The following is a 24,899-nucleotide window of genomic DNA, read 5'->3' as shown; positions in this document are numbered from 1 at the left end:
CTTTCATGCATTGGAGAAGGAAATGGCAACCCACTCCAGTGTTCTTGCCTGGAGAATCCCAGGGACAGCGGAGCCTGGTGGGCTACCATCTATGGGGTCACACGGAGTCAGACACAACTGAAGTGACTTATCAGCAGCAACACAGTATATTTATTAATATACACTGGATTCATATTAGAATCCGATTCAGAGCCTTGAGCTACTAATAGGAAAAGAATGCACAATAGTCTGTCATTTCATATTAAACTTTTTATTAAAACTGAGTCTTTACAATATATTTAAAATGACAGGTTCCACAGACAAATATTTAAGAAAAAAACTTTATGTATAATTATTGGCATACAAATTTAAGAACATAGTTAAAACTAAGCTAAATATTTATATGTATGTATATGTGTGTGTACATATATATATATCCAAATTTATATCAATGATCTGGAACACCTGAGCTTTAAGTTGTTGGTTTTCCAGATAGTGTGAAATACTTTTCATCCACTTTCGAAAGGATCCAGCCCACTGAGAAAGAATAACTTTGGTTAACAGACATTATCTTCCAAAGATCACATAGAGGTCTTCAATGAGATTACAATTTATCTTCAGAGGCTTCTTCCAAGTGGAGATCTGTCTGTGATGTAAGGAAGGATTCCCATGTAGCAAGGCACTAAATAATGGAAACACACCATCAGGAGATCAACAGTAGTTCACTTTCACTGATAGAAAAATTAGTAAATCCTTATATAACTGTTCTGATAGCAATGTGCCAATTCCTCTTCTCCATTGGCTTGCCAGGATCCCTGTCATTTTTTACATATTTTAACTCTTAATGAGGGAAATTATTGCTAAATAAGATGAAAAGATAAAGGTTAAAAAATTAGCATGGATTAGATTGCTGAAATAATCTACTATTTCCCCACTGTCAGGGCAGAAAACAGATCTAAATTACAGAGGAAAAGATGGACCATTTGGATATGAGGCAGGCATAAAGCATCTAGACAGAGGAGTAGTGATGTTTAATCAGATCTGAACCCTACTATATCACATATATTTGTGCAAAGTGATTAATCTCTGTTACAGTTTCTTCAGCTATAAATTAGGTTAATGATAATACCACAAAAGCAATTGTGGAAAATTCAATTTACGTAATCTGTATAAATCTCTATGCAGAATGCCTGGCTCAAAGTAAATATTTAAAAATCAGCAATTATTATATTATAATGGTCTACCAAGACTAAGTAGTGAGTGAAAGTGAAGTCGCTCAGTCGTGTCCGACTCTTTGCGACCCAATGGACTGTAGCCTACCAGGTTCCATCGTCCATGGGATTTTCTAGGCAAAAACACTGGAGTGGGTTGCCATTTCCTTCTCCAGGAGATCTTCCTGACCCAGGGAGTCTCCCGCACTGTAAGCAGACGCTTTACCGTCTGAGCCACCATTAATGTGTCCAGGAAATGAATCAAGGTGATCTAATTGAGAACTATAGAACAAAAGAGAATACATATTTCTATGTGCACATAAAACATATACCAAAACTCACCATATTCCAGGCTATACAATAAGTCTCAATACACTTAAAAAGAGTAAATCATATGAGGTTTATTCTCTGAGCATAGTGAAATTAACTTAGGAATCGGCAGTTGAAAGGTATCTGAAAAATCCCCAAATATTTGAAGTCTAAAGAAGAAATAACAAGGTAATCTAAAATGTATTTTATTTTAAACTGAATGAAAATGAAAACACAATATATAAAAAAAATTTGGGATGCCACTAAAGTAGTACATAGAGAGAAATTTATAGCACTAAACACCTATGTAAGAAAAGAAAAAGATCTTAAATGACTTCAATTTCCATCTTAAAAACTAAAACAGGACAAATTATACCAAAAGTAAGTAGTAGAAGGAAAAAACCAGAAAAGATAGCAGTTGTGAATCAATGAAAGAAGAATCACTGGATCTTTGAGAAGATTAACAAAATTTATAAACTTTTAGCCAGACTGTTTATAAAAGAAGAGAGATGATATAAACTACCAACTGTTAGGGTTAAGCGAGGTGACATCAGTCTAAATTCTACCGAAGGAAAAGAAAATATTATTGAAAACTTTATACCTATACATTTGAGAACTTGAATAAAACCAATGAAAAGACACACACTACCAAAATTACCAAAACTCACTCCAGAAAAAGTAAATCTAGAAAAAATAAATAATCCAAATAAATCTGAATTTTTTGTTAAATATCTTCCCATAAAGAATACTCCAGGAATAAATGGCTTCCCTAGCAAATAGTATCAACAATTTAATGAAGAATCATATTAATTCTACACAAACTTTCAGAGAACTGAAGAGAAAGGAAAGGTTTCCATCATACCAGAGATATTACAAGGGAAGAAAACTACAGATCACTACCCCTCATAAATACAGGTGTAAAAATTTTAAACAAAATTTTAGCAAATCAAATGCAGAAATCTATAGAAAGAATTATACATCATGACCAAATGGAGTTTATCCCAAGAATGTAAGATTCAATTAATGTTCAGATCAATCAGTGTAACTGACTGTATTCAATGTAATATCATCTCAGTTAACATGGAAAGACATCTGTCAAATTACAAATGTCCATTTCTTAGTTTAAAAAAAAAATTCTCAGCAAACTAGAAACAGATGGGGACTTCCACACCTTGAGAAAGAACATCTTCAAAAAACTTACAGTTAACATCATATGGACAAATGTATTAACTACTAGCTGTTATTAGTATTTTATTTCTTTTGAATGCCAAGAAAAAAATTTAATCCAGCTCTATGGATACTTAAAAATCTCCACCAAATTCTGAACATAAGAAAGGAAATAAGCAATACCTAAATACATATAATGTTTAAAAATCTATCCACAATGTATACAAAACTATGGAACTGAAGGGCTAATAGACAGTAGAATCATAGTTCACCTTTGTAAAAAGTCCTGTTTCCTGTGTGAAACTCATTTCTGGCCTCTTCTGCAAATTCATACATAATCTACTATCTGGTAACCCTGCAGGGTAGCCCAAAGCAATTACTGCTTTCAGGAGATATCATATCTTTTTGATAACTCTGCCAAACTATTATTTAAATAAACTTCTGAACATACTCAAGGCAAAACTCAATGAAAATGTGAGCAGTCTGCTCTATTTAGAATTCCTGTCAGATAGATCCAAACTGCACCAAAAATGGTATTAATCCTAATGTGAAGAAGCTTCTATCATTGTCATATTCTTCAAATATCCTAGTTTAATAAATGTCTAAGGGAGATCAGCCCTCCACGCTGATTATTGCTGTGAATTAATATTTTCATTTCTAAAGAAAATCCTCAGAAGGACAGTGAAATGTGGTAAAAGAAACAAACTAGCTACTTAACCATTTCCTTATCATCCACCACATGAAAGGCAGAAAAACAATTTATGTATTTTGAAATATAGATTATAGAACACTAGCATAGGAAAACAAGCATCATGATGCTGCTATATATCTATATGAATACTCGGTGAGGCATCATTGTGGTTGTTATCCCATACTGGGCTTCCCTTGTGGCTCAGCTAGTAAAGAATCCACCTGCCATTCAGGAGACGTAGATTCAGTCCCTGGGTTGGGAAGATCCCCTGGAGAAAGGAAAGGCTACCCACTCCAGTATTCTGGCCTGGAGAATTCCATGGACAAGAGTCGGACACGACTGAGCAACTTTCACACTTGACTATCACATATCACTTTCTTTAAACTTCACATGATGACTATGAATCTTATTTTACAGATGAGAAAGCTGAGGATCAGTGGTTAAATATGTTTGTGACATGACAAATCTGATAAGAGGGACAGCCATTTACTAGGGAATGGAAAATAATTAATAGCTTGAATGACCACAAGAGTACATTTAATAAGTCACTGGGCCATCAAGGTGAGATAACTTTCTTTTACACAATGTAAGAAGAACCATTTTTGAGAAGAGGGCAAAAAAAAAAAAAAAAGCATGATTGCAGGTGGATCCAGTTTTAGGAAAGTGTATAAATGCAGGTTGAGTGTAGAAACTGATTCTTTACATACCTTTTGGAAGTTTTTAAGCATTTCCAGGTGTATGTATTCTCTTTGAAGATGACTGAGTTAATAACATGCCAGGCAGAAAGTAAGTGTTCAATACATGCCAAGAGCATAGGGAAGGGATGTACTGAACTGCTGATGCAAATACACTGGTCATCAGAAACAGTGCACTTTTCAATCTGAATATTAATCAGCTGACATCCTGGCTTCTATTGATCACTAAATGTGTTAATGTTCAGTTTTGCCATAAAAACCTGATCCCTAGTCAGGGTGCTGACCAATCAGTTTTCTGGGTCTACAAAGTTGAGACATGGCCCTGAACTGTGTAACTCCTGATGCTACCAATCATCTTCTGGAATTTTGACAGCAGATATTTTCACTAACTAAATATGCTAATTGCCCCCTCCTGCCAATGTTTAATATTAACCTATTAATATTGATATGTTGTATATTTATTCAGTCAATGTACATAAGTCTATTTTTAAATAATCAAAGATAACCTCTAATGCTCTTTAAATCTCTATCATTTTTTGAGTATGAAAAACTAAGTGAAAACTCAAGAAATGGATTTTTTATACCATAAGTAATTGGGATAATTGAATGATACAAAGAATCATCAAAACAACAACAAAAATCTGAAAACCCAGTGTGAGACTTGCTCATAATTGTAAATTATATATATATTTTAAAGTATTTCTGTTATTTGGCTTCTCACCGTTTTCTATCAAGGAACAGATTTATTCCCATTTTTAAATCATTATAATTAATAAAGCAAGCTAATATCTATTAAAATTAAAGTAACAATCAAAAATACCTAGTGTCACAGTTGACTTGACCTTTAATTGTACCCCTTAGCTCATCAATGGCAACCTACTCCAGTACTCTTGCTTGGAAAATCCCATGGACGGAGGAGCCTGGTAGGCTGCAGTCCATGGGGTCACTAGGAGTCAGACACGACTGAGCGACTTCACTTTTACTTTTCACTTTCATGCACTGGAGAAGGAAATGGCAACCCACTCCAGTGTTCTTGCCTGGAGAATCTCAGGGACGGCGGAGCCTAGTGGGCTGCCGTCTATAGGGTCGTACAGAGTCGGACACAACTGAAGCAACTTAGCAGCAGCAGCAGCAGCAATTTAGCTCATTCTAGTTTGATTATCATACTGTCATAGAGCATCAATAGCAATTCCACATTTAGTTGAGTAATGTGCATATTTTTGTACATATTATTTTATTTGATATAACAATACTCTGACAAACTGAAGTAATTGCATCTTATAGGTAAGAGAACTGATCTGTTGAGTCCAGTACTCTTTTCTATTGCCCTATGCTTCTCACTGCAGTAAAAGAAAGTCCATAAACATGTTGAACATGCTATTAGGCATGTTCCTAGGTGGCGCCAGTTTGTAGCCAAAGACCAAAAACTGTAGCTTCTCTGTGAAGGCACGACTGGGAAAGACTGTACAGTTAGGAAAGTGAGCCAGAACTAGGGCAAACAGACCCAAAAGGTAAATAAAAGCCCTTTTGTTCTGACACATGCTTAAAGACTTCTTAAATAGAAAGTAAGTTTTAATTACAAAACTAGTCTTGAAAGTAAATCTCTTGCTATCTCAGTAAAAGCAGTGATGACATTTTGCCCTAAGAAAAGGTAAATGTCTCTTTAGCTCTCAAAAGTGACAGTGATCCACAAGTAGATGTGATTAAATTTTCTAAAGAATGAATGATAACAAAAATGGGGTTTCTGTTGGTATAATATAGCTTCCAATGAAAGCTTCCACATTTCAGAATCACTATTTTCTCAAAATGGTGGGATATAAAGAGGTTCTGTCCCACAGTCTGAAAACATTCAAGCGAATGTTTTCATTTTTCTGGGCCTATTTACCCATTCACAGTAGAGGAGGCTTAAACCACGTGCATGCTTCAACTTTCATCTGAGGACCTAAAACGGCCAACACAAAAATAAACAAATGCACCCTAGGTATTAACCTAAAAGCTTTTGCACAGCAGAGGAAACCATAAACAAAATGAAATGACAACTTACAGAATATTTGCAAATGACATGACCAACAAGGGACTACTCTCCAAAATACATAAACAGCTCATACAGCCTAATATAAAGGAAAAAACTGAAAAATGAGCAGAAGTTCTAAACAGTCATTTCTCCAAAGAAGACATACAGATGGCCACATGAAAAGATACTCAACATTGCTAATTATCAGAGAATTGTAAATCAAAATTACAGTGAGGAGTGACTGAGCACACACACATCGCCTCACACAGCTCAGAATGGCCATCATCAAAAAATCTAAGGCAACAAATGCTGGAAAGGGTGTGGAGAAATGGCAACCCTCCTACACTGTACGGAGAACATCCATGGAGAACAGGATGGAAGTTCCTTAAAAAACTAAAAATAGAAGTACCATATGATCCTACAATCTCACTTCTGGGCATAGATCCAGAGAAAATCATAGTTCAAAAAGATACATGCACTCCAATGTTCATTGCTGTGCTACTTGGAAGAACTAAGGCATGGGAGCAACCTAAATGACCATTGATGAAAGAATAAGAGGTGGTATATATACACAATGGAACATTACTCAGCCAAAAATGAATGAAATAATGCCATATGCAGCAACATGGATGGACCTAGAGATTATCATTACATGAACATTACATTACCTAGAGATTAACATTACAAAGTGAAGTAAGTCAGACAAAGAGAAGTATTATATGATATTGCTAACATGTGGAATCTAAAAAAAAAAAAAAAAACAAGTAAACTTATATACAAAATAGAAATAGACCCAAAGACATGGAAGTCCAACTTATGATTACCAAAGGGGAAAGCAGTGGGAAGGGAGGGTAAATTAGGAGTTTGGGAATAACATATATACATTATCATATATTTAATAGATAACCAGCAAGGACCTACTGTATGGGAGCTATACTCAATACTCTGTAATAACCTATAAGGCAAAATAATCTGGAAAAAAAAATATATGTACATACAAGTAAATCACATGCTATACACCTGAAACTAATACAACACTGTAAATCAACTGTACTTAAATAAATTTTTTTTAAATTGGCAAATGAGATCGCATATAATTAATAAATATGCCTTGCTCTATTTGGCTTAACAGAGTGTGGAAAGGCATCAAACATACAATTTTACCTCTCCCCTCAGTATTTGATATTTGTAAGTTTTTTGCCTCTAAGACTTTTCTTTCATCTTTATTTTATTATGTACATATGTACATACATGTACATATATATTTTAATACCAAATAAAATTTATGATGTGTATACTATTATTTTCAGCGCTTTACAGAAGAGGATACTGAGGCTCACTGAAATAATGAAAGGTGTCTGAACTTAAAGTCACAAGTTAGGCCTATCCAAAGCCCATGTTCTTAGTGACCAGGTGATAGTGCCAACATAAAGTTTTATATCTCCATAGGCAATGCTATGACCCTGTTCATGAAACAGCTGGTGGAAAACCTAGTCTCATGTAAATTATCACAAGAATCAAATCAATAAAATATTATATATATATCTCTACTAATGAAGTAAAATAACCATAAATTTGCCTAAAACAATAACAATGATATCTACTAATATAAAATGTGATAAAAGCCAAACCTTACCATGTACTTTTTTTTTAAACCAGAAATTTCCACATTAAGTCAAAAGCTGTGCTTCTAGTTTTCCCACTAACCCCAATGACATAATAACTGTATCTCTCTTAATAAATTAAAACAGAAATATGATTGTACATCCTTTACATAATTTAATGCTATCTCAACTATCTCGGGCATAGATGACATAACCTACATGTGAGGAAACACTGAAGCTCAAATATGTAAACATCTCCATACTAGGCCAATATCATTGCAAAATAAATTACACTGTAGAAATTGTAGGCCATACCTAAAATGAGGGCAATGGGGTGTGTAACATTTTAGTAACTGCTTTTTTAATCACCTAGACCTAAGATCCAAATAGTAATGAAAACTATTAGGAGCTGCATATTCAAACATTTTCCTGAAATATAACCAATCTAGAAAAAAATGAGAGATGTTATAAAAGGAAATCAACTTCTATTATTTTTCAATGGCTCAAAATTATTTAATAAATTTCATTTTTTGAAAAGTCTAAATTCAGAATAAACTGCTAATTTATAATTTGAGAAATATCAGTAACTTCAAAATGACAAGATTTGCATCTTTTTCTAAAATTAGTTTTACATATTCCTCAAGAATATAAGTAATAAGTTTGCATTTGTAAATACTGCAAATGTTAATACTGTTAAATGATTGCAACAGTTAACATAAAACAACTCATTAGCTACAAACGCCATCTTGTGGTCCTTTTAAAAATTATTTTGTAGTTTGTAGATCTCTAACTCAAGATCTTCTAAGGATAGAAAGAGCCTTGAAGGTGAACGTGAAGTTGCTCAGTCACGTCCGATTCTTTGCGACCCCATGGACTATAGCCTACCAGGCTCCTCTGTCCATGGGATTTTCCAGACAAGAGTACTGGAGTGGGGTGCCATTGCCTTCTCCAGGGGATCTTCCTGACCCAGGGATTGAACCCGGGTCTCCTGCATTGTAGACAGACGCTTTACCGTCTGAGCCACCAGGGAAGTCCTTAGATACAACCAATTCCATTTCTCTCATTTTTACATGTGGAAAAGTTGGAGCTCCAAAGATCTAACACACTGGAAATATATATAGAGAATACAAGAGCCAACATTTTCATATTTTCCACTCACACTTTTATATACGATATCATCATTCTCTTTTTTTTAACTAGTAACAAGCCAATTACATGAAGTTTGTCCAGTTTAGTACTAGACACTTCAAACAGTGAGCTGATCTTGTTTATCACATATGAAAATACAATAAACTAAAAGAAAAGCACATTTACTTTTGGATTACTGGATCAAGGCACAGCTATGATAAAGCACATTATTTTAAAGCATTTCACACACTTTCTAATTTTATTCTTCTAAAAACCTGCGAGGGATGTGTGTGGATAGGGGGCAGGGGCAGAGGAAGACCATTGGTTCCACCTTTTGACAGATTAGAAAGCTAGGTATGGAGAAAATATGACCAAGATCTTTTCTTACATTTAGTAGCAGCCATCCTGATATCTAAGTTTAATTTGCTTCATTAGGAAATCCACCTTTTTTCTTCAAAATGTTACAACATGCAGTGTGTACATGTGTGTTTTAAGCCATTTCTTCCTTTTCTTTACAGGAACTATTATACTGGTCCATAGCATATAATCTGTCCTTTACGAAGCACAGTGAGATGTAAGTTCTTGATTCAGAATCTAGATAATTTTAGAAATGATTACATTATAAAATGTAATCACCTATTTAAATGTTTGATTAACTTAACTACAGAAAAACTCATCTAATTCAAAGGTTGGGAAAAGATAGACTGTCGATGCTATGGTATAACTGTCACTTCTATACCTAAATTCAACTTCGCTTGTATAAATAATTGAAAAATAACTATATCTCAGAATATAAGAGATTAATGAAAATGTTTTTAACATAAGTTTTTAAGAAAGCAGAAACCTATAAAACAACAAAAGCTTTAAAACTTACATGAATACAATAAAAAATGTTCATAGTTATTTGGAAACATGAACTACAGCCTTGGAATATGCAATTTAGAATAGAACTCATCACTTAATAAATAAAACAACACAGTTACATGATACTTTTGAATACTAAAAATGATAAATACTTCATTTTTAAGGTTTCCTTCAGTTCAGTTCAGTCGCTCAGTCATGTCCGACTCTTTGTGACCCCATGGATCGCAGCACGCCAGGCCTCCCTGTCCATCACCAACTCCCGGAGTTCACTCAGACTCACGTCCATCGAGTCTGTGATGCCATCTAGCCATCTCATCTTCTGTCGTCCCCTTCTCTTGCCCGCAGTCCCTCCCAGCATCAGGGTCTTTTCCAATGAGTCAACTCTTTGCATGAGGTGGCCAAAGTACTGGAGTTTCAGCTTTAGCATCATTCCTTCCAAAGAACACCCAGGACTGATCTCCTTTAGAATGGACTGGTTGATCTCCTTGCAGTCCAAGGGACTCTCAAGAGTCTTCTCCAAAACCACAGTTCAAAAGCATCAATTCTTCAGCGCTCAGCCTTCTTCACAGTCCAACTCTCACATCCGTACATGACCACTAGAAAAACCATAGCCTTGACTAGACGGACTTTTGTTGGCAAAGTAATATCTCTGCTTTTGAATATGCTATCTAGGTTGGTCATAACTTTCCTTCCAAGGAGTAAGCGTCTTTTAATTTCATGGCTGCAATCACTTAATAAATAAAAGTACAGTTACATGATACTTTTGACTTCTAATAATGATAAATACTTCATTTTTAAGGTTTCCTTAGAAGTATATAAAATCAGACCTTGGTGCCTTTAAACTGAATTCTATAATTAATCATGCTTAATATACATTATAATACTTGAATATCAGCCAGATTATAAATTTTTAAATGATATAAAACACTACCTATGTTAATTTGAAGATATGAACAAACTTCTAGAAAACAGAAGGAACTTTAGAGCAGTGCTTCTCAAACTATCTGTGGTGAAGAACACATCTTTTGTTGGCTAAGAACCATTAGTGATCCTACTGAACTGACTAGTTTGCACTTCATGCCACAAGAAATCATCACAAAAGCTGGACAATATCCCAACTGGCCTATACTTGATTCAACAAAAGAAGTCTAATAATCACCTGGACATCATGACAATGTCAAATTGCCCTAGAATATTTCAACTGGTTATATTCTATTTCTGAATTTATGTTATAAATCTGTAATAAATAATTTATGAATTAGGCATTAGTCCACACTTTAAGTAACATAACTTTAGAGATCAATATAATTACCCAAGGTTTCCTAAATTGTGTTCCATGACAGGCTAAGGCTATAAGAAGAAATGCTAACCTAGTCAAAGTTATGTCTTAGATTCATAAACTATATAAGAACATGTGCTAAATCACTTTAGTCGTGTCTGACCCTTTGTGACCCCACGGACTGAAGCCCTCTAGGTGCCTCTTTCCATGGGATTCTCCAAGTAAGAATACTGGAGTGGGTTGTTGTGCCTTCCTGCAGGGGATCTTCCCAACACAGGGACTGAACCCCTGTCTCTTATGTCTTCTGTACTGGCAACTGGGTTCTTTACCACTAGTGCTACCTGGGAAGCCCATATAAGCACATAAAAGGTTCTGAGAACTTCTTTAATAAACATGCCTGTTTAATTCAAACTTATTTGACTACAGAATCTATCTTTTCTATCAAGATAAACACCCTTTAACATTACAAAAACTAATTTCCTATAAAATGCATAGAGAAATTCTAGTTTAAACAGAATTGCTGATGTACGTTATTCAACAACTGCTTTAAAATTCCCAGTGGCAGAGAACTAATTTCTTTGCAATGCAACTTAATATAGAGAATTATAATACATAGGATATGATTCTTTTTTTGTGAATTCAAATTATTCAACTTCCAAAAGTTAATTCTAGATATGCTTTCTTTTTTAAAAAAATTTCATTGGCGTATAGTTGCTCAGAACTATGTAGTTTTTCCAGTAGACATGTACAGATATGAGAGTTGAACCATAAAGAAGGCTGAGTGCCAAAGAACCGATGCTTTTGAACTGTGGTATTGAAGAAGACTTTGCAGAGTCCCTTGGATTGCAAGGTTAAACCAATAAATCCTAAAGGAAATAAATCCTGAATACTCATTGGAAGGACTGATGCTGAAGATGAAGCTCCAATACTTTGGCCACCTGATACAAAGAGCCAACTCGTTGGAAAAGACCCTTATGCTAGGAAAGATTGAGGGCAGGAGGAGAAGGGGACGATGGAGGATGAGATGGTTGGATGGCATCACCAACTCAATGGACATGAGTTTGAGCAGGCTCTGGGACTTGGTGATGGACAGGGAAGCCTGGTGTGCTACAGTCCATGGGGTTGCAAAGAGGTGGACACTACCGAGTGACTGAACAACAACAGGAAGGGTGGCAGGGACTTTTTTTTTTAAGTGTCTTTAAATGGCAACCCACTCCAGTGTTCTTGCCTGGAGAATCCCAGGGATGGCGGAGCCTAGTGGGCTGCCGTTTATGGGGTCGCACAGAGTTGGACATGACTGAAGCGACTTAGCAGCAGCAGCAGCAACATAACAAGACCTCAGGAATCTTATAAAACTTCAATTTTGCAAGAAGCAAATTTCAATGTGGTGATTAAGACAAAGACCTAGTAAATTAAATGACTTAAACTTGACAAAGTATACTATCATTCTACATGCTGAAAACAATCTTTTTGCAAAGTATTTTTGGTTTGAATATAAAGATTCCTTGGTGCTAGGGTGCAGGGTGGGGAAAACCAGTTAGAAGTAGATTTACAACTTGGAATATGAAAGGACTTTGTCATCAATATAGAGGATAACATTTACCTTATTTGCTATGAGAGAGAATTCCTTTGAATCACTGAAAAGCTGTATCAAATTATTGAGGTGAAACTTTAAAAAGGTAGTTGGCTACCACTGAGCAGTTCTTTTTTTTTTTTTTAAGACAAGTGGAACTGAAATTTACTCTGTCAAGAGTTCATAGCTACTAAACATCTTCAGATGGTTTTACAATAAAGGCTTTAATGAACATTAGAAGTCTTACATTTTTATCAGTTTCTTAAGTATTTTCTAGATAATAGTTCCATAAATATTTCAGACATGAATTCCATAAATGACTTCTGTGAACAAATAAATCTGAGATCTTAAACAAAGGTGAACATAGTTCTTTTCTAAGGAGTATCTTAGGAACTTTAATGTGTCAAGATGCATTGCAACCTTCTTCAATAAAATGAAACAGCATAACTTAAGAGGAAGGCACTTGGCTATGAAGTTGTCATATCTAATGACAGCGAAAGTAAAATAAATGGGAGCAAATGATTGTGCGATCAAATATGTCCTCAAATAAACAATTAGAGACTCAAAAACTATGCCCAGGGACTTCCTCCAGCATTTGTACTAGTTGATTTTAAAAATTTATAAAATGTCTTTAATGTAGCATTCCCTCAGCTCAGTTTATAATTTCATCTCTTCACTCAACCAAGATTCCTGGTACAATCAATCAAGCTGAGAAGGCAGCTTCCCAGCCTCTGTGGTTGGTATTCTCCATGGATGCCTCTCCCACAACCAATCAACTAATAACAGAGGACCATAACAGCATCCCATGAACAGCCCAAGCAAGAGTTTATTGAAGATTTTGTTTCTATAAGCAGCGGTGAAGCCTCTCATCTGAGAGTAAGAATAAAAAGTTTTAAAGTCTTAGGATGCACAAGGTTATTTCCTCTCTGCTTCCCTTGTTTTAAGCATTATTATTATGTACCTTTAGATTCTATTTCAAACAGGAATTGATTGCTTACCAAAAAAAAAAAAAAAAGGATTTCGATAGAATAAATGGTAAAAAGGACAAGATTAATCATTAAATAATCAATAGTGTTGGTCTCTTTACTAAAAATACAAAGGGATAAGCTCCTAGGCATTCAATGGAGCATTATGGCATTAAGAAGATGGAAACTTGATGTTTTGATGAAGATGACTGTCCCTAAATAAACTGGATGGTCCCTAAACGTGTGGTGTACTGTAGCCCAAATTTGTTAATATTGACATCAGGTTTCTAATGAGTACCTTCCAGTGAGTAAAAAAGTCAATAACGTGGACAAAAGAATGTAATGAATTGGAAATTCTAACTGGCACAAAAATGGTCAGGTTGAGTAAATATCCAAGCATCTTAGCCTCTTAAGCAGGTAGCACGTTTACTTTTCAGGAAATCTATCTTACCCATTAATGTAAATCTACTGAATTCACTAGGGTGTATAATGTAGTTCTGAAACATTCTTCTAACAGTTCCAAATAGAGACTGTTATTTTCTGAAGGGTTGTTTAACCATCATCAGGAGATCTGTATTCCTGAGTTCTAGAGATTCAGTAAGGTACCAGTTTAAGTAAACGTTATGAGGCATGATTGTAAAAAGAAAAGTACCCTGATACGGATTCCAAAATCCCTGTCCTAGATAACGCTGAATTATTCTAGCTTTTTGTTTTTATGATTTTCAAAGGGAGTTGAGACACACATTAACCTTAAAGAAAGTATCTATTTACTCCATTTCATCTTAAGAGACTGTCAACATAAAAATATAATTTAAATTGCTCAACATAGAGCAACTATTATGCCTCTCTCCCAACATTTAAAAGGAAAACTAAGAAACTACAGGTCATTCTTTGTGACCAAAATGATACTAAACAACTATAGTTAAGTAAACCTTCAATCACTCCCATCCCCTCTACAAGAAAGACATAATACTGATGCTGAAATTAAACTTTTTTGTAATTTTTCAAATCACTTTACTAAATTCTAGGAAATATGACTAGATGGCCAGGGTTTCCTTCCTTTCCTTTTCTTTGACTCCCAGATTTTCAAAATAGTACTTTGTCATCAAGTTTCTGTCTTGTTACATAACAGCTCCTCTTTGTCGGATGGATTAGATCTTGGGAAAGTTATTCTCCCTCACTGCTCCTTTCAATTACTGTAGATGAACAGCAAGTCCATAATTTATCTGAGACCCAATTTAGGAAAAAATAATGAAATCTCAGACAGATACATAAATTCCACTCATCAGAATCTTCTTAGCTGGCAGTTTTATTATCATTATCAATGATATCAACATATCATTATCAACTTTAACCTCTTAAAGTCACAATGTTTGGGAGATACCTTTACTTGGATCATGGTGTTTTAAATATTCATGAAAAAATTTTAAAATGTTCCAAAATATGTAGCACATCAATGAATGTAAAACAAAAAACTCTTTCGCTCCAGTTTATTTTACTATTCCCCAATATAACAAGGAATAAATTTCTAAATAAAAACAACTATACCTGAAAACTTCTAGGAGATTCAATGCTCATCTGTTACTTACTTTGTAAAAGAACTTCTATGATGTGTATTTTTAAAATTTTCTCTGCTGTTTGAATGGTCCGTATATAGCTGGACTTGGATTTTAGGGAAGCATTAGTTGTGTTATTGATTTGGCTAGACTGTGAACTCTTGAAATGATTTTTTTTCTTCTTTTATTTCAGAGAAAACATCCTATACTAGATGCTTTTCTGCTTCCTAGATACCCATGTAGATATAAATATTTTTATTATTCAATAATGATAGAACCTTCTACTAAGTCAGTTTATTATGATTCAACTAAATGAATTCAAATACTCTTTCATTAAAAAAGTAATATATTGTAAAGCTGTATCAATCAAATGAAAAATACATATACTTATTATTCTTCCCTAAGGGGAAGATTTAAGTTTGAATTTGAATGCTGCTTAGCATAGGGTTTTGATGTTAATAGAATCCTAAAGAATGATTTTACATGAGGCAACTAACATTCTTAAATAAGACTGATAGCATTTGAAATGAAGTCACCTCTATCTTGGCTATTTCTTGAATATCTTATCAAGAAAGATCTTAAGTCTAATGTTCATAATTATTTTAAATAGTATTGTTTATGAGAGCATAAAAATTTACATAAATGTTCAATTATTAGTAGTTATATTCACTAATAAAGATATATGAACATTATATACTATATAAAGATCAAGTTACACAGAAAAATGTTTAAACAAGTGAAAAATATAGAATTTAAAATAACACATGTCCACTGTAGTCATCATGACACAAATAAGTATCATGTTTTTATGTTGACATATTTGGAAATGCAGAAATCTTAAAATATTTTGATCAGCATAGAGCAAATTATTTTTCTGTAAATGCATTTCAATATACCGCTCTGTAGGAGATAAGGTTATGGGTATTCTTTATTTCTTCTTTATACATTTGTGTACTTAACTTTTGTTGTTTTTGTACATGTATTAATTCTAAAACCAGAAAATGAGGCCAAAAAGACTTCCATATATTAACTCTAAAATAAACTATGTAAAGAAATAAATTTTACTACTTCAAGTATTATATTCAGTTAACTACAAATGATTTTATTTGGCAATAATTAATATTATGTGATCTTTTCATGATTATATTGTTAAACTTTAAAGAGCATATTATTTCAGTTTATGATATCTACCAAGGATTCCTTCCTTTTAAATTTCTTCACCATCATAATGATTATCAGCATCATCAACAAGAATAAAAACATACTATTTTGTACCTTGTGTTTTTGTTTATTCACTAAGTTATGTCTGACTCTTGCAACCCCATGGACTGTAGCCTGCCAGGCTTCTCTGTCCATGGGATTCCCAGGCAAGAATACTGGAATGGATTGCCATTTCCTTCTCCATGGGATCTTCCCAACCCAGGGATTGAACCTGCATTTCCTGCACTGTACTTCCCTGGTGGCTCAGATGGTAACGCGTCTGCCTGCAATGCGGGAGACCCGGGTTAGATTCCTGGGTCAGGAAGATCCCCTGAAGAAGGAAATGGCAATCCACTTCAGCACTCTTACCTGGAAAATCCCATGGACGGAGGAGCCTGATAGGCTACAGTCCATGGGGTCACAAAGAGTCGGACACGACCGAGTGACTTCACTTTCCTACGCTGCAGGCAGATTTTTACCACTGAGCCACCTGGGCAGTCTTATTTTGTACCTACTAAAGAACAATTAGAAAATGTCTGCGCACTTTATCCAACATGTCATAGTTTATAGTTTTAGCATCCCTTCACATTTTAGTAAGAAATAACTTTCTTTGGTTATTTGGATACTTATATACTTTGAAATTATTCACTTTGAAATTATTCACCTATGGTTAATGGGACTTTTTATTTTATTGCTTTGTTCTTCTAATTTTTTCAAAAATGATTCAAGTTTATTCTTGGATCCTGGTCATACAGAACACAATTGGGAATAGCTTCATTTTACCTATTCAGAGTTTATTTCAGATCCTTGTTTTATATTTGAGGTCAACTGTTTCTAAGTAAATTCACACATCTAAGTATAATATTTTAGTTAGACAATAATGGACCTTTGATACAGACATATCTCATATTTACAAACTGATTTTCCTCTGGCATTTTAATAGTTAAATTTTAAGTTATAAACAAGTTGTGACCATTTCACTTCATAAAAGCCCAAAGACAAATGTTTATACCCTATTTTTTCTATCACACTAGGAGCAAACCCCTTTAGGGATTTACTAGTTATTTATTTTTTTACAAATGTTGATGAAGACAGAAGTATTTCCATAATAATGTGATTAAATTAAAAAGGAACTGGAAAGATTCTGCAACATTTTACTTCCTTATATATTTGATATATTCTGAAGTCAACAGATAACAGCAGACTGTTGCTGTTTCAGGCCATACAGTCTGTGTGTTAATTAGGAAGCCTTGATTATATAAGGGCTTTAATTTCCGATTATACCTGGAATCATGTGCCAAATCAGTTAAAAGTTATTCACTCAGGAAAAAACTCAATAAAAAACTTGAGATGTCGAGACCTTATGAAGTTACAGTAAAGAAAACCAATGATTCCTCCAGACACCTCCATCTAAAATGCCGTACACTTGATATAATTTTAGTAAGATTTAGAAATACAATTCACTTGGAGGAAAGAGTTAAAAACATAGCGATAAACTGCTGTGAGGGACAAAATTTGCAATACGGCAATATGGCACAGTGATGCTAATTTAACTATTTCTAAGAAGATAGTATTTTGTATAAACTGAGTGCAATCCATGAGAATAAAAAAAAGTGTGCATTTATGTGAGAGGTATAGTCAAAATCCAAACATTTCAGTTGAAGTTCAATGGAACTACTATGAACATTTTCTCTTAAGAAAATTAAAAATCCAAACTTAGAACTAAGTTTTGCAGACATTATCATTGAGAAGACAACATAGTATTGAGTGTTTGTCACACGATTTTTATAACCTAATATGTTTTATAATTGCAATCACTTATAGTATAATGTGTATTCTAACTTTCTTAGAAAATTATTTCAATTATTAATTGTCATAGCACTCCTATAATGCCAGTGTGGCCATGTTCTATTATAAAGGAGAGATAAAGTTATTTCTGTGGATTTAAAACAGTTAAAGTTGTTAAAAAAAAAAGCGTATAGTGACAAATCTGCTTTATCCAACAGAAATATTTTAAATCATTTCAAAATCTGAGACTTACGGGGAGTTCCTTTTAGATATTTTAATCTACTTAAGGTTGTTATTATAGAATAAAAAAGGAGGGGAGGTAGAAAACGATCTTTCCAACACCACTTACTAAAAAGAAAATCACTTAAATCTGTCCTCCAATCTGTAGCCTGCTGCCATGAAACCTCTATGTCAGTTCACCTCTCTGTCTTTGTTGCTCCACTTTCTAACCAGGCTCAATATGTCTAGTTTTGTTCCACTATGACCCATATATAGCCTGCATGATCATTCTAAAAGGCAAGTCCAAATTGTCTCTTCCCTGCTGAAAACTCTTTAATGGCATTTACCATTTCCCTTAGAATGAGAAATAAAAAACAAAGCTTATTAAGGCATTCTTCAGACTTTCCTGGTGGCTCAGATGGTACAGCGTCTGCCTACAATGCGGGAGACCCGGGTTCAATCCCTGGGTTGGGAAGATCTCCTGGAGAAGGAAATGGCAACCCACTCCAGTATTCTTGCCTGGCAAACTCCATGAAAGGAAGATCCTGGTAGGCTACAGTCCATGGGGTCGCAGAGAGTCAGACACGACTGAGCGACTTCACTTTCACTTTCAGCCTAATAGGGTTCAGGACATACTAACACACAACATGACACACTGTCATATTAAGATGAAAGAGTTTGAGAAATAGAAGCGGAAAGGTCACTCTGACCTTCTTCCAACCCTTATCTCCTGAGGCAAGTCATAAAATCCTCAAGTAAGAGGTGGGATCCTCATCCCCAGAGGAAAGGTGCATCTTTACCTCTGAAGCCAAGGACATGAGAAGACTCCTAACAAACAGGCCCTGCTAAGTCTCCCTCAGTTTACTGGGCTTACGTTATACCCCTTAACCTATCCCTCTCTACACAACAACCCAATCTTCATCAAAACTAGCATAAAAATACTCAGATCTGTTTCTTCTGATCTTGATTTGTTGATGAAGCCTCCTGTGCCACAAAGAAATTATATTCATTCAACTTATATGCTTTTTCTCCTGTGAATTTATCCTTGTCAGTTTCATTTTCAGACCCAGCCAGGGATCCTGTGAGGGTTGAGGGAAACATTTTCCTCCTCTACAAGCCTCATTTTTCAATTCAACACTATCTCCACTCCACCATTCTCCCAAAAGGAACCTCAGTCATTTGAACATGTTCTCTCTCACCTCTCTGCTTTTGTGCATGTCTTCTCTGCCTGGAACTCTCTTTCTCATATCTGAATCTTGCTACCTCTCATTCATTATTCAGGACTCAGCTTAAATATATCCTCTGAGGAACTGTCCTCTTTCCTTCTAGATTAGGTTAGATGCCCTTGCAAAGTCTTCCTATCCTGGATCTTATTATATTTTTTATTATAATATTTTAATTGTAACCACATGAGAAAGAGATTGTGTTTGTCTTGCACACTGTGGTCTCTCCAGGACCCAGCACAGTGGCTGGTGGTAGTAGGGGCTCAAGTATTTCTTGCTGAATGAAAATATCAGTATCAGTTAGATAATCTTGCAAAATATAAAATATTTTAAAGTACCTTTAACCTGGCAAGCACTACAGAGTACAAAATATAATTTTTTTTAATGTATCAATTTCATATAGTCATATATTCAGACAGAGATAAGGTTAAAGATGTATTTTAATATATACCTTCTAGGAAAAGTACGTTCAGAATAGCTAGATGAAGCAAGCAATAGCATAAAATTCACTGAAAATAAATACTACTGTGTTCAAAAAAGACAATCATTTGAAAAGCAAAATATTGATTAGGCATTTTTCCTAAGGTAAACAAAGAAAGAAACAAAACCAATCGAACTAAACTAGAGTGAGCTAATGTTCTTTTCTGACCTTTTTGAATAGCTACAGAGGAAAGGTGGGGATGGAAGGGACATATATAAACTCTGAACTAATTTCCTGCTCATTCAAACTTCTATTTCTTTCCTGACTTTGCAAACAATACAAGAAAAGGAGTGTGCATGCTCAGTGGCTAAGTCATATCCAACTCTTTGTGACCCCAAGGACTGTAACTAGTCAGGCTCATCTGTCCACGGAATTTTCCAGGCAAGAATACTGGAGTGGGTTGCCATTTCCTTCTCCAGGGGATCTTCCTGACCCAGGGATAGAACCTGTGTTTCCCGTGTCTCCTGAACTGGCAGGAGGATTCTTAACCACCAAACTACCTGGGAAGCCCGGGTAAGAAAAGGAGAGGAAACGAAATTTTAATCAGATAGGAGAATCATTAGGAAGCCCAATCAAATGATTTTTGAAGATGTCAGATACTGCCAAAACAAGAAACTGAAGGGAAGACAAACAAAACAAAATGGTAGCATTTAATTTTTTTTTTCATATATAAGATTCTGTTCAGTTTATTTGTATTGTTTAAAATTAGGGAATAGAAAAATAGAAAATAAAAAAATCAGTGTTAAACTGATAAGCTCAATTGTAACATATAAAATATTTGTAGCTTTTTATTAATATATTATGAAGCCATTTCAATTTGGCACTGGTCGAAACAACTTCAGTATAACTGCTAAAAGTCATGACTACAACTCATGGTGGTTTTGTAATTTCTTGTCTGCTTCATTAATAAATATTACATTTGAGGTTTTTTTTAATGGCTACTTCTTAAACTTAAATCGCTTCCTGTCATCCTGAGTCTTATCTTAGATCAGCCTAAATGTGCAAAATGGCACTTACTTTTTTTCCCTTCCCCTATATTCTGAGTTTTACATGAAAGTGAAAGTGAAAGTGAAGTCGCTCAGTCACGTCCAACTCTTTGCGACCCCATGGACTGTAGCCCACCAGGCTCCTCCGTCCATGGGGCTCTCCAGGCAAGAATACTGGAGTGGGTTGCCATTTCCTTCTCCAGGGGATGTTCCCAACCCAGGAATCGAACCCATGTCTCCCGGATTGCAGGCAGATGCTTTAACCTCTGAGCCACCAGTTTTACATGAAGATAGCAGAATTCTCTCTCACGTCAAGCTCAGCTCATATTAGGCACATGGGCATGCTGTGGAGGAAGGAAAGCTCATCACCTTCTTACAGGTAAACACTTTGTGTTGGTGGGTGGGTTTAGTGATGCTCTGTTGACTGGCAGCTCCACTGGCACTGAGCCACCAGAGAGGGCTTTGAATGTGACACTTGGTTCCTGAACAGACTCTTTCAACACAAGATAAACAGAAAGTAAGAGAGAGGATAACTTTTTAAAAAGAAAAAGAAAGCAATACTGCATATCACTAATTACCTGTTCATAATAGAGGATGTTTTCCTCAGCCATATTTGTAAACGCTGACTTGATATCATTTTGCATGTTTTGTTTCCATCTTTCCCAATCTGCTTTCAGGGCATTATTAGCGCACTCCACTTTATCTTCCAGTTTTCCAATCTCTTCTGTAAGCTGAGTTAGATCACAAAGAGAGATCAGTTGATCTATGCATTCCTGCCACTAAGCAAATTCTTTGAATCTAAGATGAATATTCTATATTTTTAAAAAGCACAAGAATATTTTTTCTGAAGAGTTGCCAGTATAGTCAGAGATATCATGTAGAGTTCTAAAGGTCTGCGACCAATAGCACTTGACTTTGGATAAATCTCTCAAACCTTGGGCCTCAGTCTCACTATTTATAAATCAAAGGAAAATGAGTTACAAGTAATCTCAAAATTCTTTTGCAATAACTCTCTCATTACCACTGTTGGTGGTGGTAATATTTATGTTAAAAGATACGGTTTCACATCTTCAGCTTTTCTTTCCTCCTTCTTAATTTTCAACTGTTTTGAGCAGAATGCTCAATTAACTGACATGTTATAAGGTCCATATAGATTATCCAGCCTGGAGGCCCAGGGGATTAACTGGCTACATTCCATTCAGCTGGTAACAGAGACAGGTTTATATCTCAAGACACGTGACACTGATTCCACACTCCATTAGACAAGCTGTGTATGACAGTCAAACCTCCTCCTCAAATCACCCAGCAACATTTGAGCATGGAACCCACCAATGTACTGCTTTAAATTTAACATATTATATTTATACAAATTTTAATATATTTATCCATATTTTATTTATTCTTATATTCAGCAAACATATATTTATTAAGTGTCTTCTATGTATCAGGCATTCTTCAAGGGCCTGGAGATTCAATAATGAAGACAACAGACAAAAATTCCTGTTTTTACCAGAACTTATATTCTATCAGCAAAGACAAACCATAAGCAAGACAAATGAAATATCTATTATTTGATAATAAGTGCCAAAAAGAAAAATGAAGTAGAAAGGTAGATAAGGAGTATAAGAACAATGCATTTTTAGATAAGATGGCTAGGGAAAATCTAAATACAGTGTCATATCTAAAGTTGATCTTAGAGTGAATCATGAAGCTCTTAGCAGGAAAAGCATTCCTGGCAGAGAAAAAAAACAGGGCAATGGTCTAGAGACAGAAGTAGGTCTGGATGGTCCAAGAAGAGCAAGGAGACCAGTATGACTGTAGCAGGTGGCAGAGTTAAAAAAGAGGGAAGATCCTAGGTGATGCAGTCAGAGAAGCAGTTGGGTGACCAGATCTTACTATGCAGTCCATGATAAAGGCCCTAGGTTTTATTGAGTGTGACCAAAGGCAGGGACAGTTAAGGAGAAATAACACCATTTCTCCCATGTTTTATTAATAAAAGGGGCATTATACATTACTACTCTTCCTTAACTCCAAGTATTCAAAAGAGGCTGTCATTAAGAAGGTCACCATTACAGACATGTTAAAAGGTAATAATGTATGTCTTAGAATTTTTTTTAAAAAATGTTATTTTACTTTCAATGCTTGCTTAAAATTTTATTCATTTCATTTTATTCATTTTTATTTTTTCACTTCTTATTCATTCATTTTGCTATGAAATTTCACTCAGACTTTATTTCATTGTAGCCGTATTTGCTTTTATTTCCCTCAGACTAGATGTTTGGTATTATATAACTCTTTTATTATTTGCAAAATGTAATGTGTTAATGGCTCAGTCATGTCCGACTCTTTATTACCCATGGGAGATCTATTTCATATGTAGGGTTGGTTTTCATGGTTTGGGTGTGGTGGGAATATGTAGTTTTTGGTTTTTTTTTTTCCCCTTAACTTTCTTGTTTTGTTTGTCAATTATCTCAGTGAGGCCATTTATTACTTTTATGGGTACCTATAAACTGTGGTGCTGGAGAAGACTCTTGCAAATCCCTTGGACTGCAAGGAGATCCAACCAGTCCATCCTAAAGGAGACCAGTCCTGGGTGTTCATTGGAAGAACTGATGCTGAGGCTGAAACTCCAATACTTTGGCCACCTCATGCAAAAAGTTGACTCACTGGAAAAGACTCTGATGCTGGGAGGGATTGGGGGCAGGAGGAGAAGGGGATGGCAGAGGATGAGATGACTGGATGGCATCACCGATTCAATGCACATGAGTTTGGGTGAACTCTGGGAGTTGGTGATGGACGGGGAGGCTTGGCATGCTGCAATTCATGGGGTTGCAAAGAGTCGGACACGACTGAGTGACTGAACTGAACTGAACTGATGACTCTATGGGGTAATTATTTTGCTAAATCATAGAGGATGTCTAAAACGGTGTTGTGTGGGTATGTACACTCAGTTGCTTAGTCGTGTCTGACTCTTTACAACCTCATGGACTGTAGCCCACTAGGCTCTTCTGTCTATGGAATTTTCCAGGTAAGAATACTGGAGCAGGTTGCCATTTCCTACTCCAGGGGATCTTCCCAACCCAGAGATCAAACCCGTGTCTCTTACATTTCCTGCATTGGCAGATGTATTCTTCACCACTGTGCCACCTGGGAAGCCCAACAGGACACTAATGGGAAGTCTAATAGTGGACTTTGGATGCTGGGGAATAAGCTAAGGTAAAATTACTGACAGGCCAAATTCAAACAGGACCCATAGAAAGCTCATGCACTGGTTACAAAACCTCATTTCCCTGGGTTGTTGGCTCAAATCTTCCCATTTTCACAGCCAGATGGAAATGACTGGAAAAGTATCTTTTTTATATCTAGGATCAAGAGGTAACTATACCAACTGTAACTACACTTTTTCTCCTCCGCTTAGGTTCTGCAGTCTAAAATTGCTCTGCACTGGAGTGGGATGACCTGCAAAATTCTTTACTGAAAATAGTTTTAGGAAACAGTATCTAAATCATATGTTTCATCTTGCTTCCCCTCCTGATAGAGCTTAAAATGGTGTCACCGCCATAAGGGCTTTACAATAATCTTCTCTTTACCAACCTTCAACTCCCCATCTTGCTAGCCCTTGTTAGTGGTGGCTAGGCTGGTTGGTGCTTCTGCTCTGGCCCAGAGCTACTACATTCTTAAGGAAGTCCTGTCCTGTTCTCTGACTTCACTCCAATCCACAGAAAGGTTTGTAGCCTTATCAGCATGGCACTGAGATTATATGATTAATGATAGGTTGAACTGATCTCAGACTCCATATTGGTCTTTCACAAGCTGTATGACACTGGGTAGACTACTTTTTGAAGGCTTAGATTCTTCATCTACAAAATGAACATAAAAATAATGATACCTATCCCATAGGAATTTTTATTTAAAATTGCCTGAGATAATGAACACATTAACTAATGTTCACAGTGTCTGACAATTT

The 24,899-nt window shown here is 35.4% G+C and overlaps 1 protein-coding gene across 5 annotated transcripts in view; it reads right to left on the bottom strand.

The window, feature by feature from the left end:
- Window positions 1–24,899, bottom strand: part of SNX7 (sorting nexin 7) — a 184,757-nt gene that overhangs the window by 56,582 nt on the left and 103,276 nt on the right. For 3 of the 5 annotated variants that reach the window (XM_042251278.2, XM_060412003.1, XM_042251288.2), the window contains 2 exons: window positions 21,511–21,663; window positions 1,690–21,425 (listed from right to left, as the gene is read on the bottom strand). In XM_042251278.2, the coding sequence (XP_042107212.1) occupies window positions 21,339–21,425; window positions 21,511–21,663 (240 nt within the window). In that variant the 3' untranslated portion in view covers window positions 1,690–21,338. Of the gene's footprint in view, window positions 1–234; window positions 662–1,689; window positions 21,426–21,510; window positions 21,664–24,899 lie in introns of those variants that run through there. The other 2 variants (XM_004002218.5, XM_012176935.4) reach the window with 2 other exon arrangements.

This window comes from Ovis aries, chromosome 1 (genome assembly GCF_016772045.2).
Source record: "Ovis aries strain OAR_USU_Benz2616 breed Rambouillet chromosome 1, ARS-UI_Ramb_v3.0, whole genome shotgun sequence".
NCBI lineage: Eukaryota > Metazoa > Chordata > Mammalia > Artiodactyla > Bovidae > Ovis > Ovis aries.
Note: the sequence above shows the minus strand (reverse complement) of the source record. Positions and strands in the feature narration are given on the sequence as shown.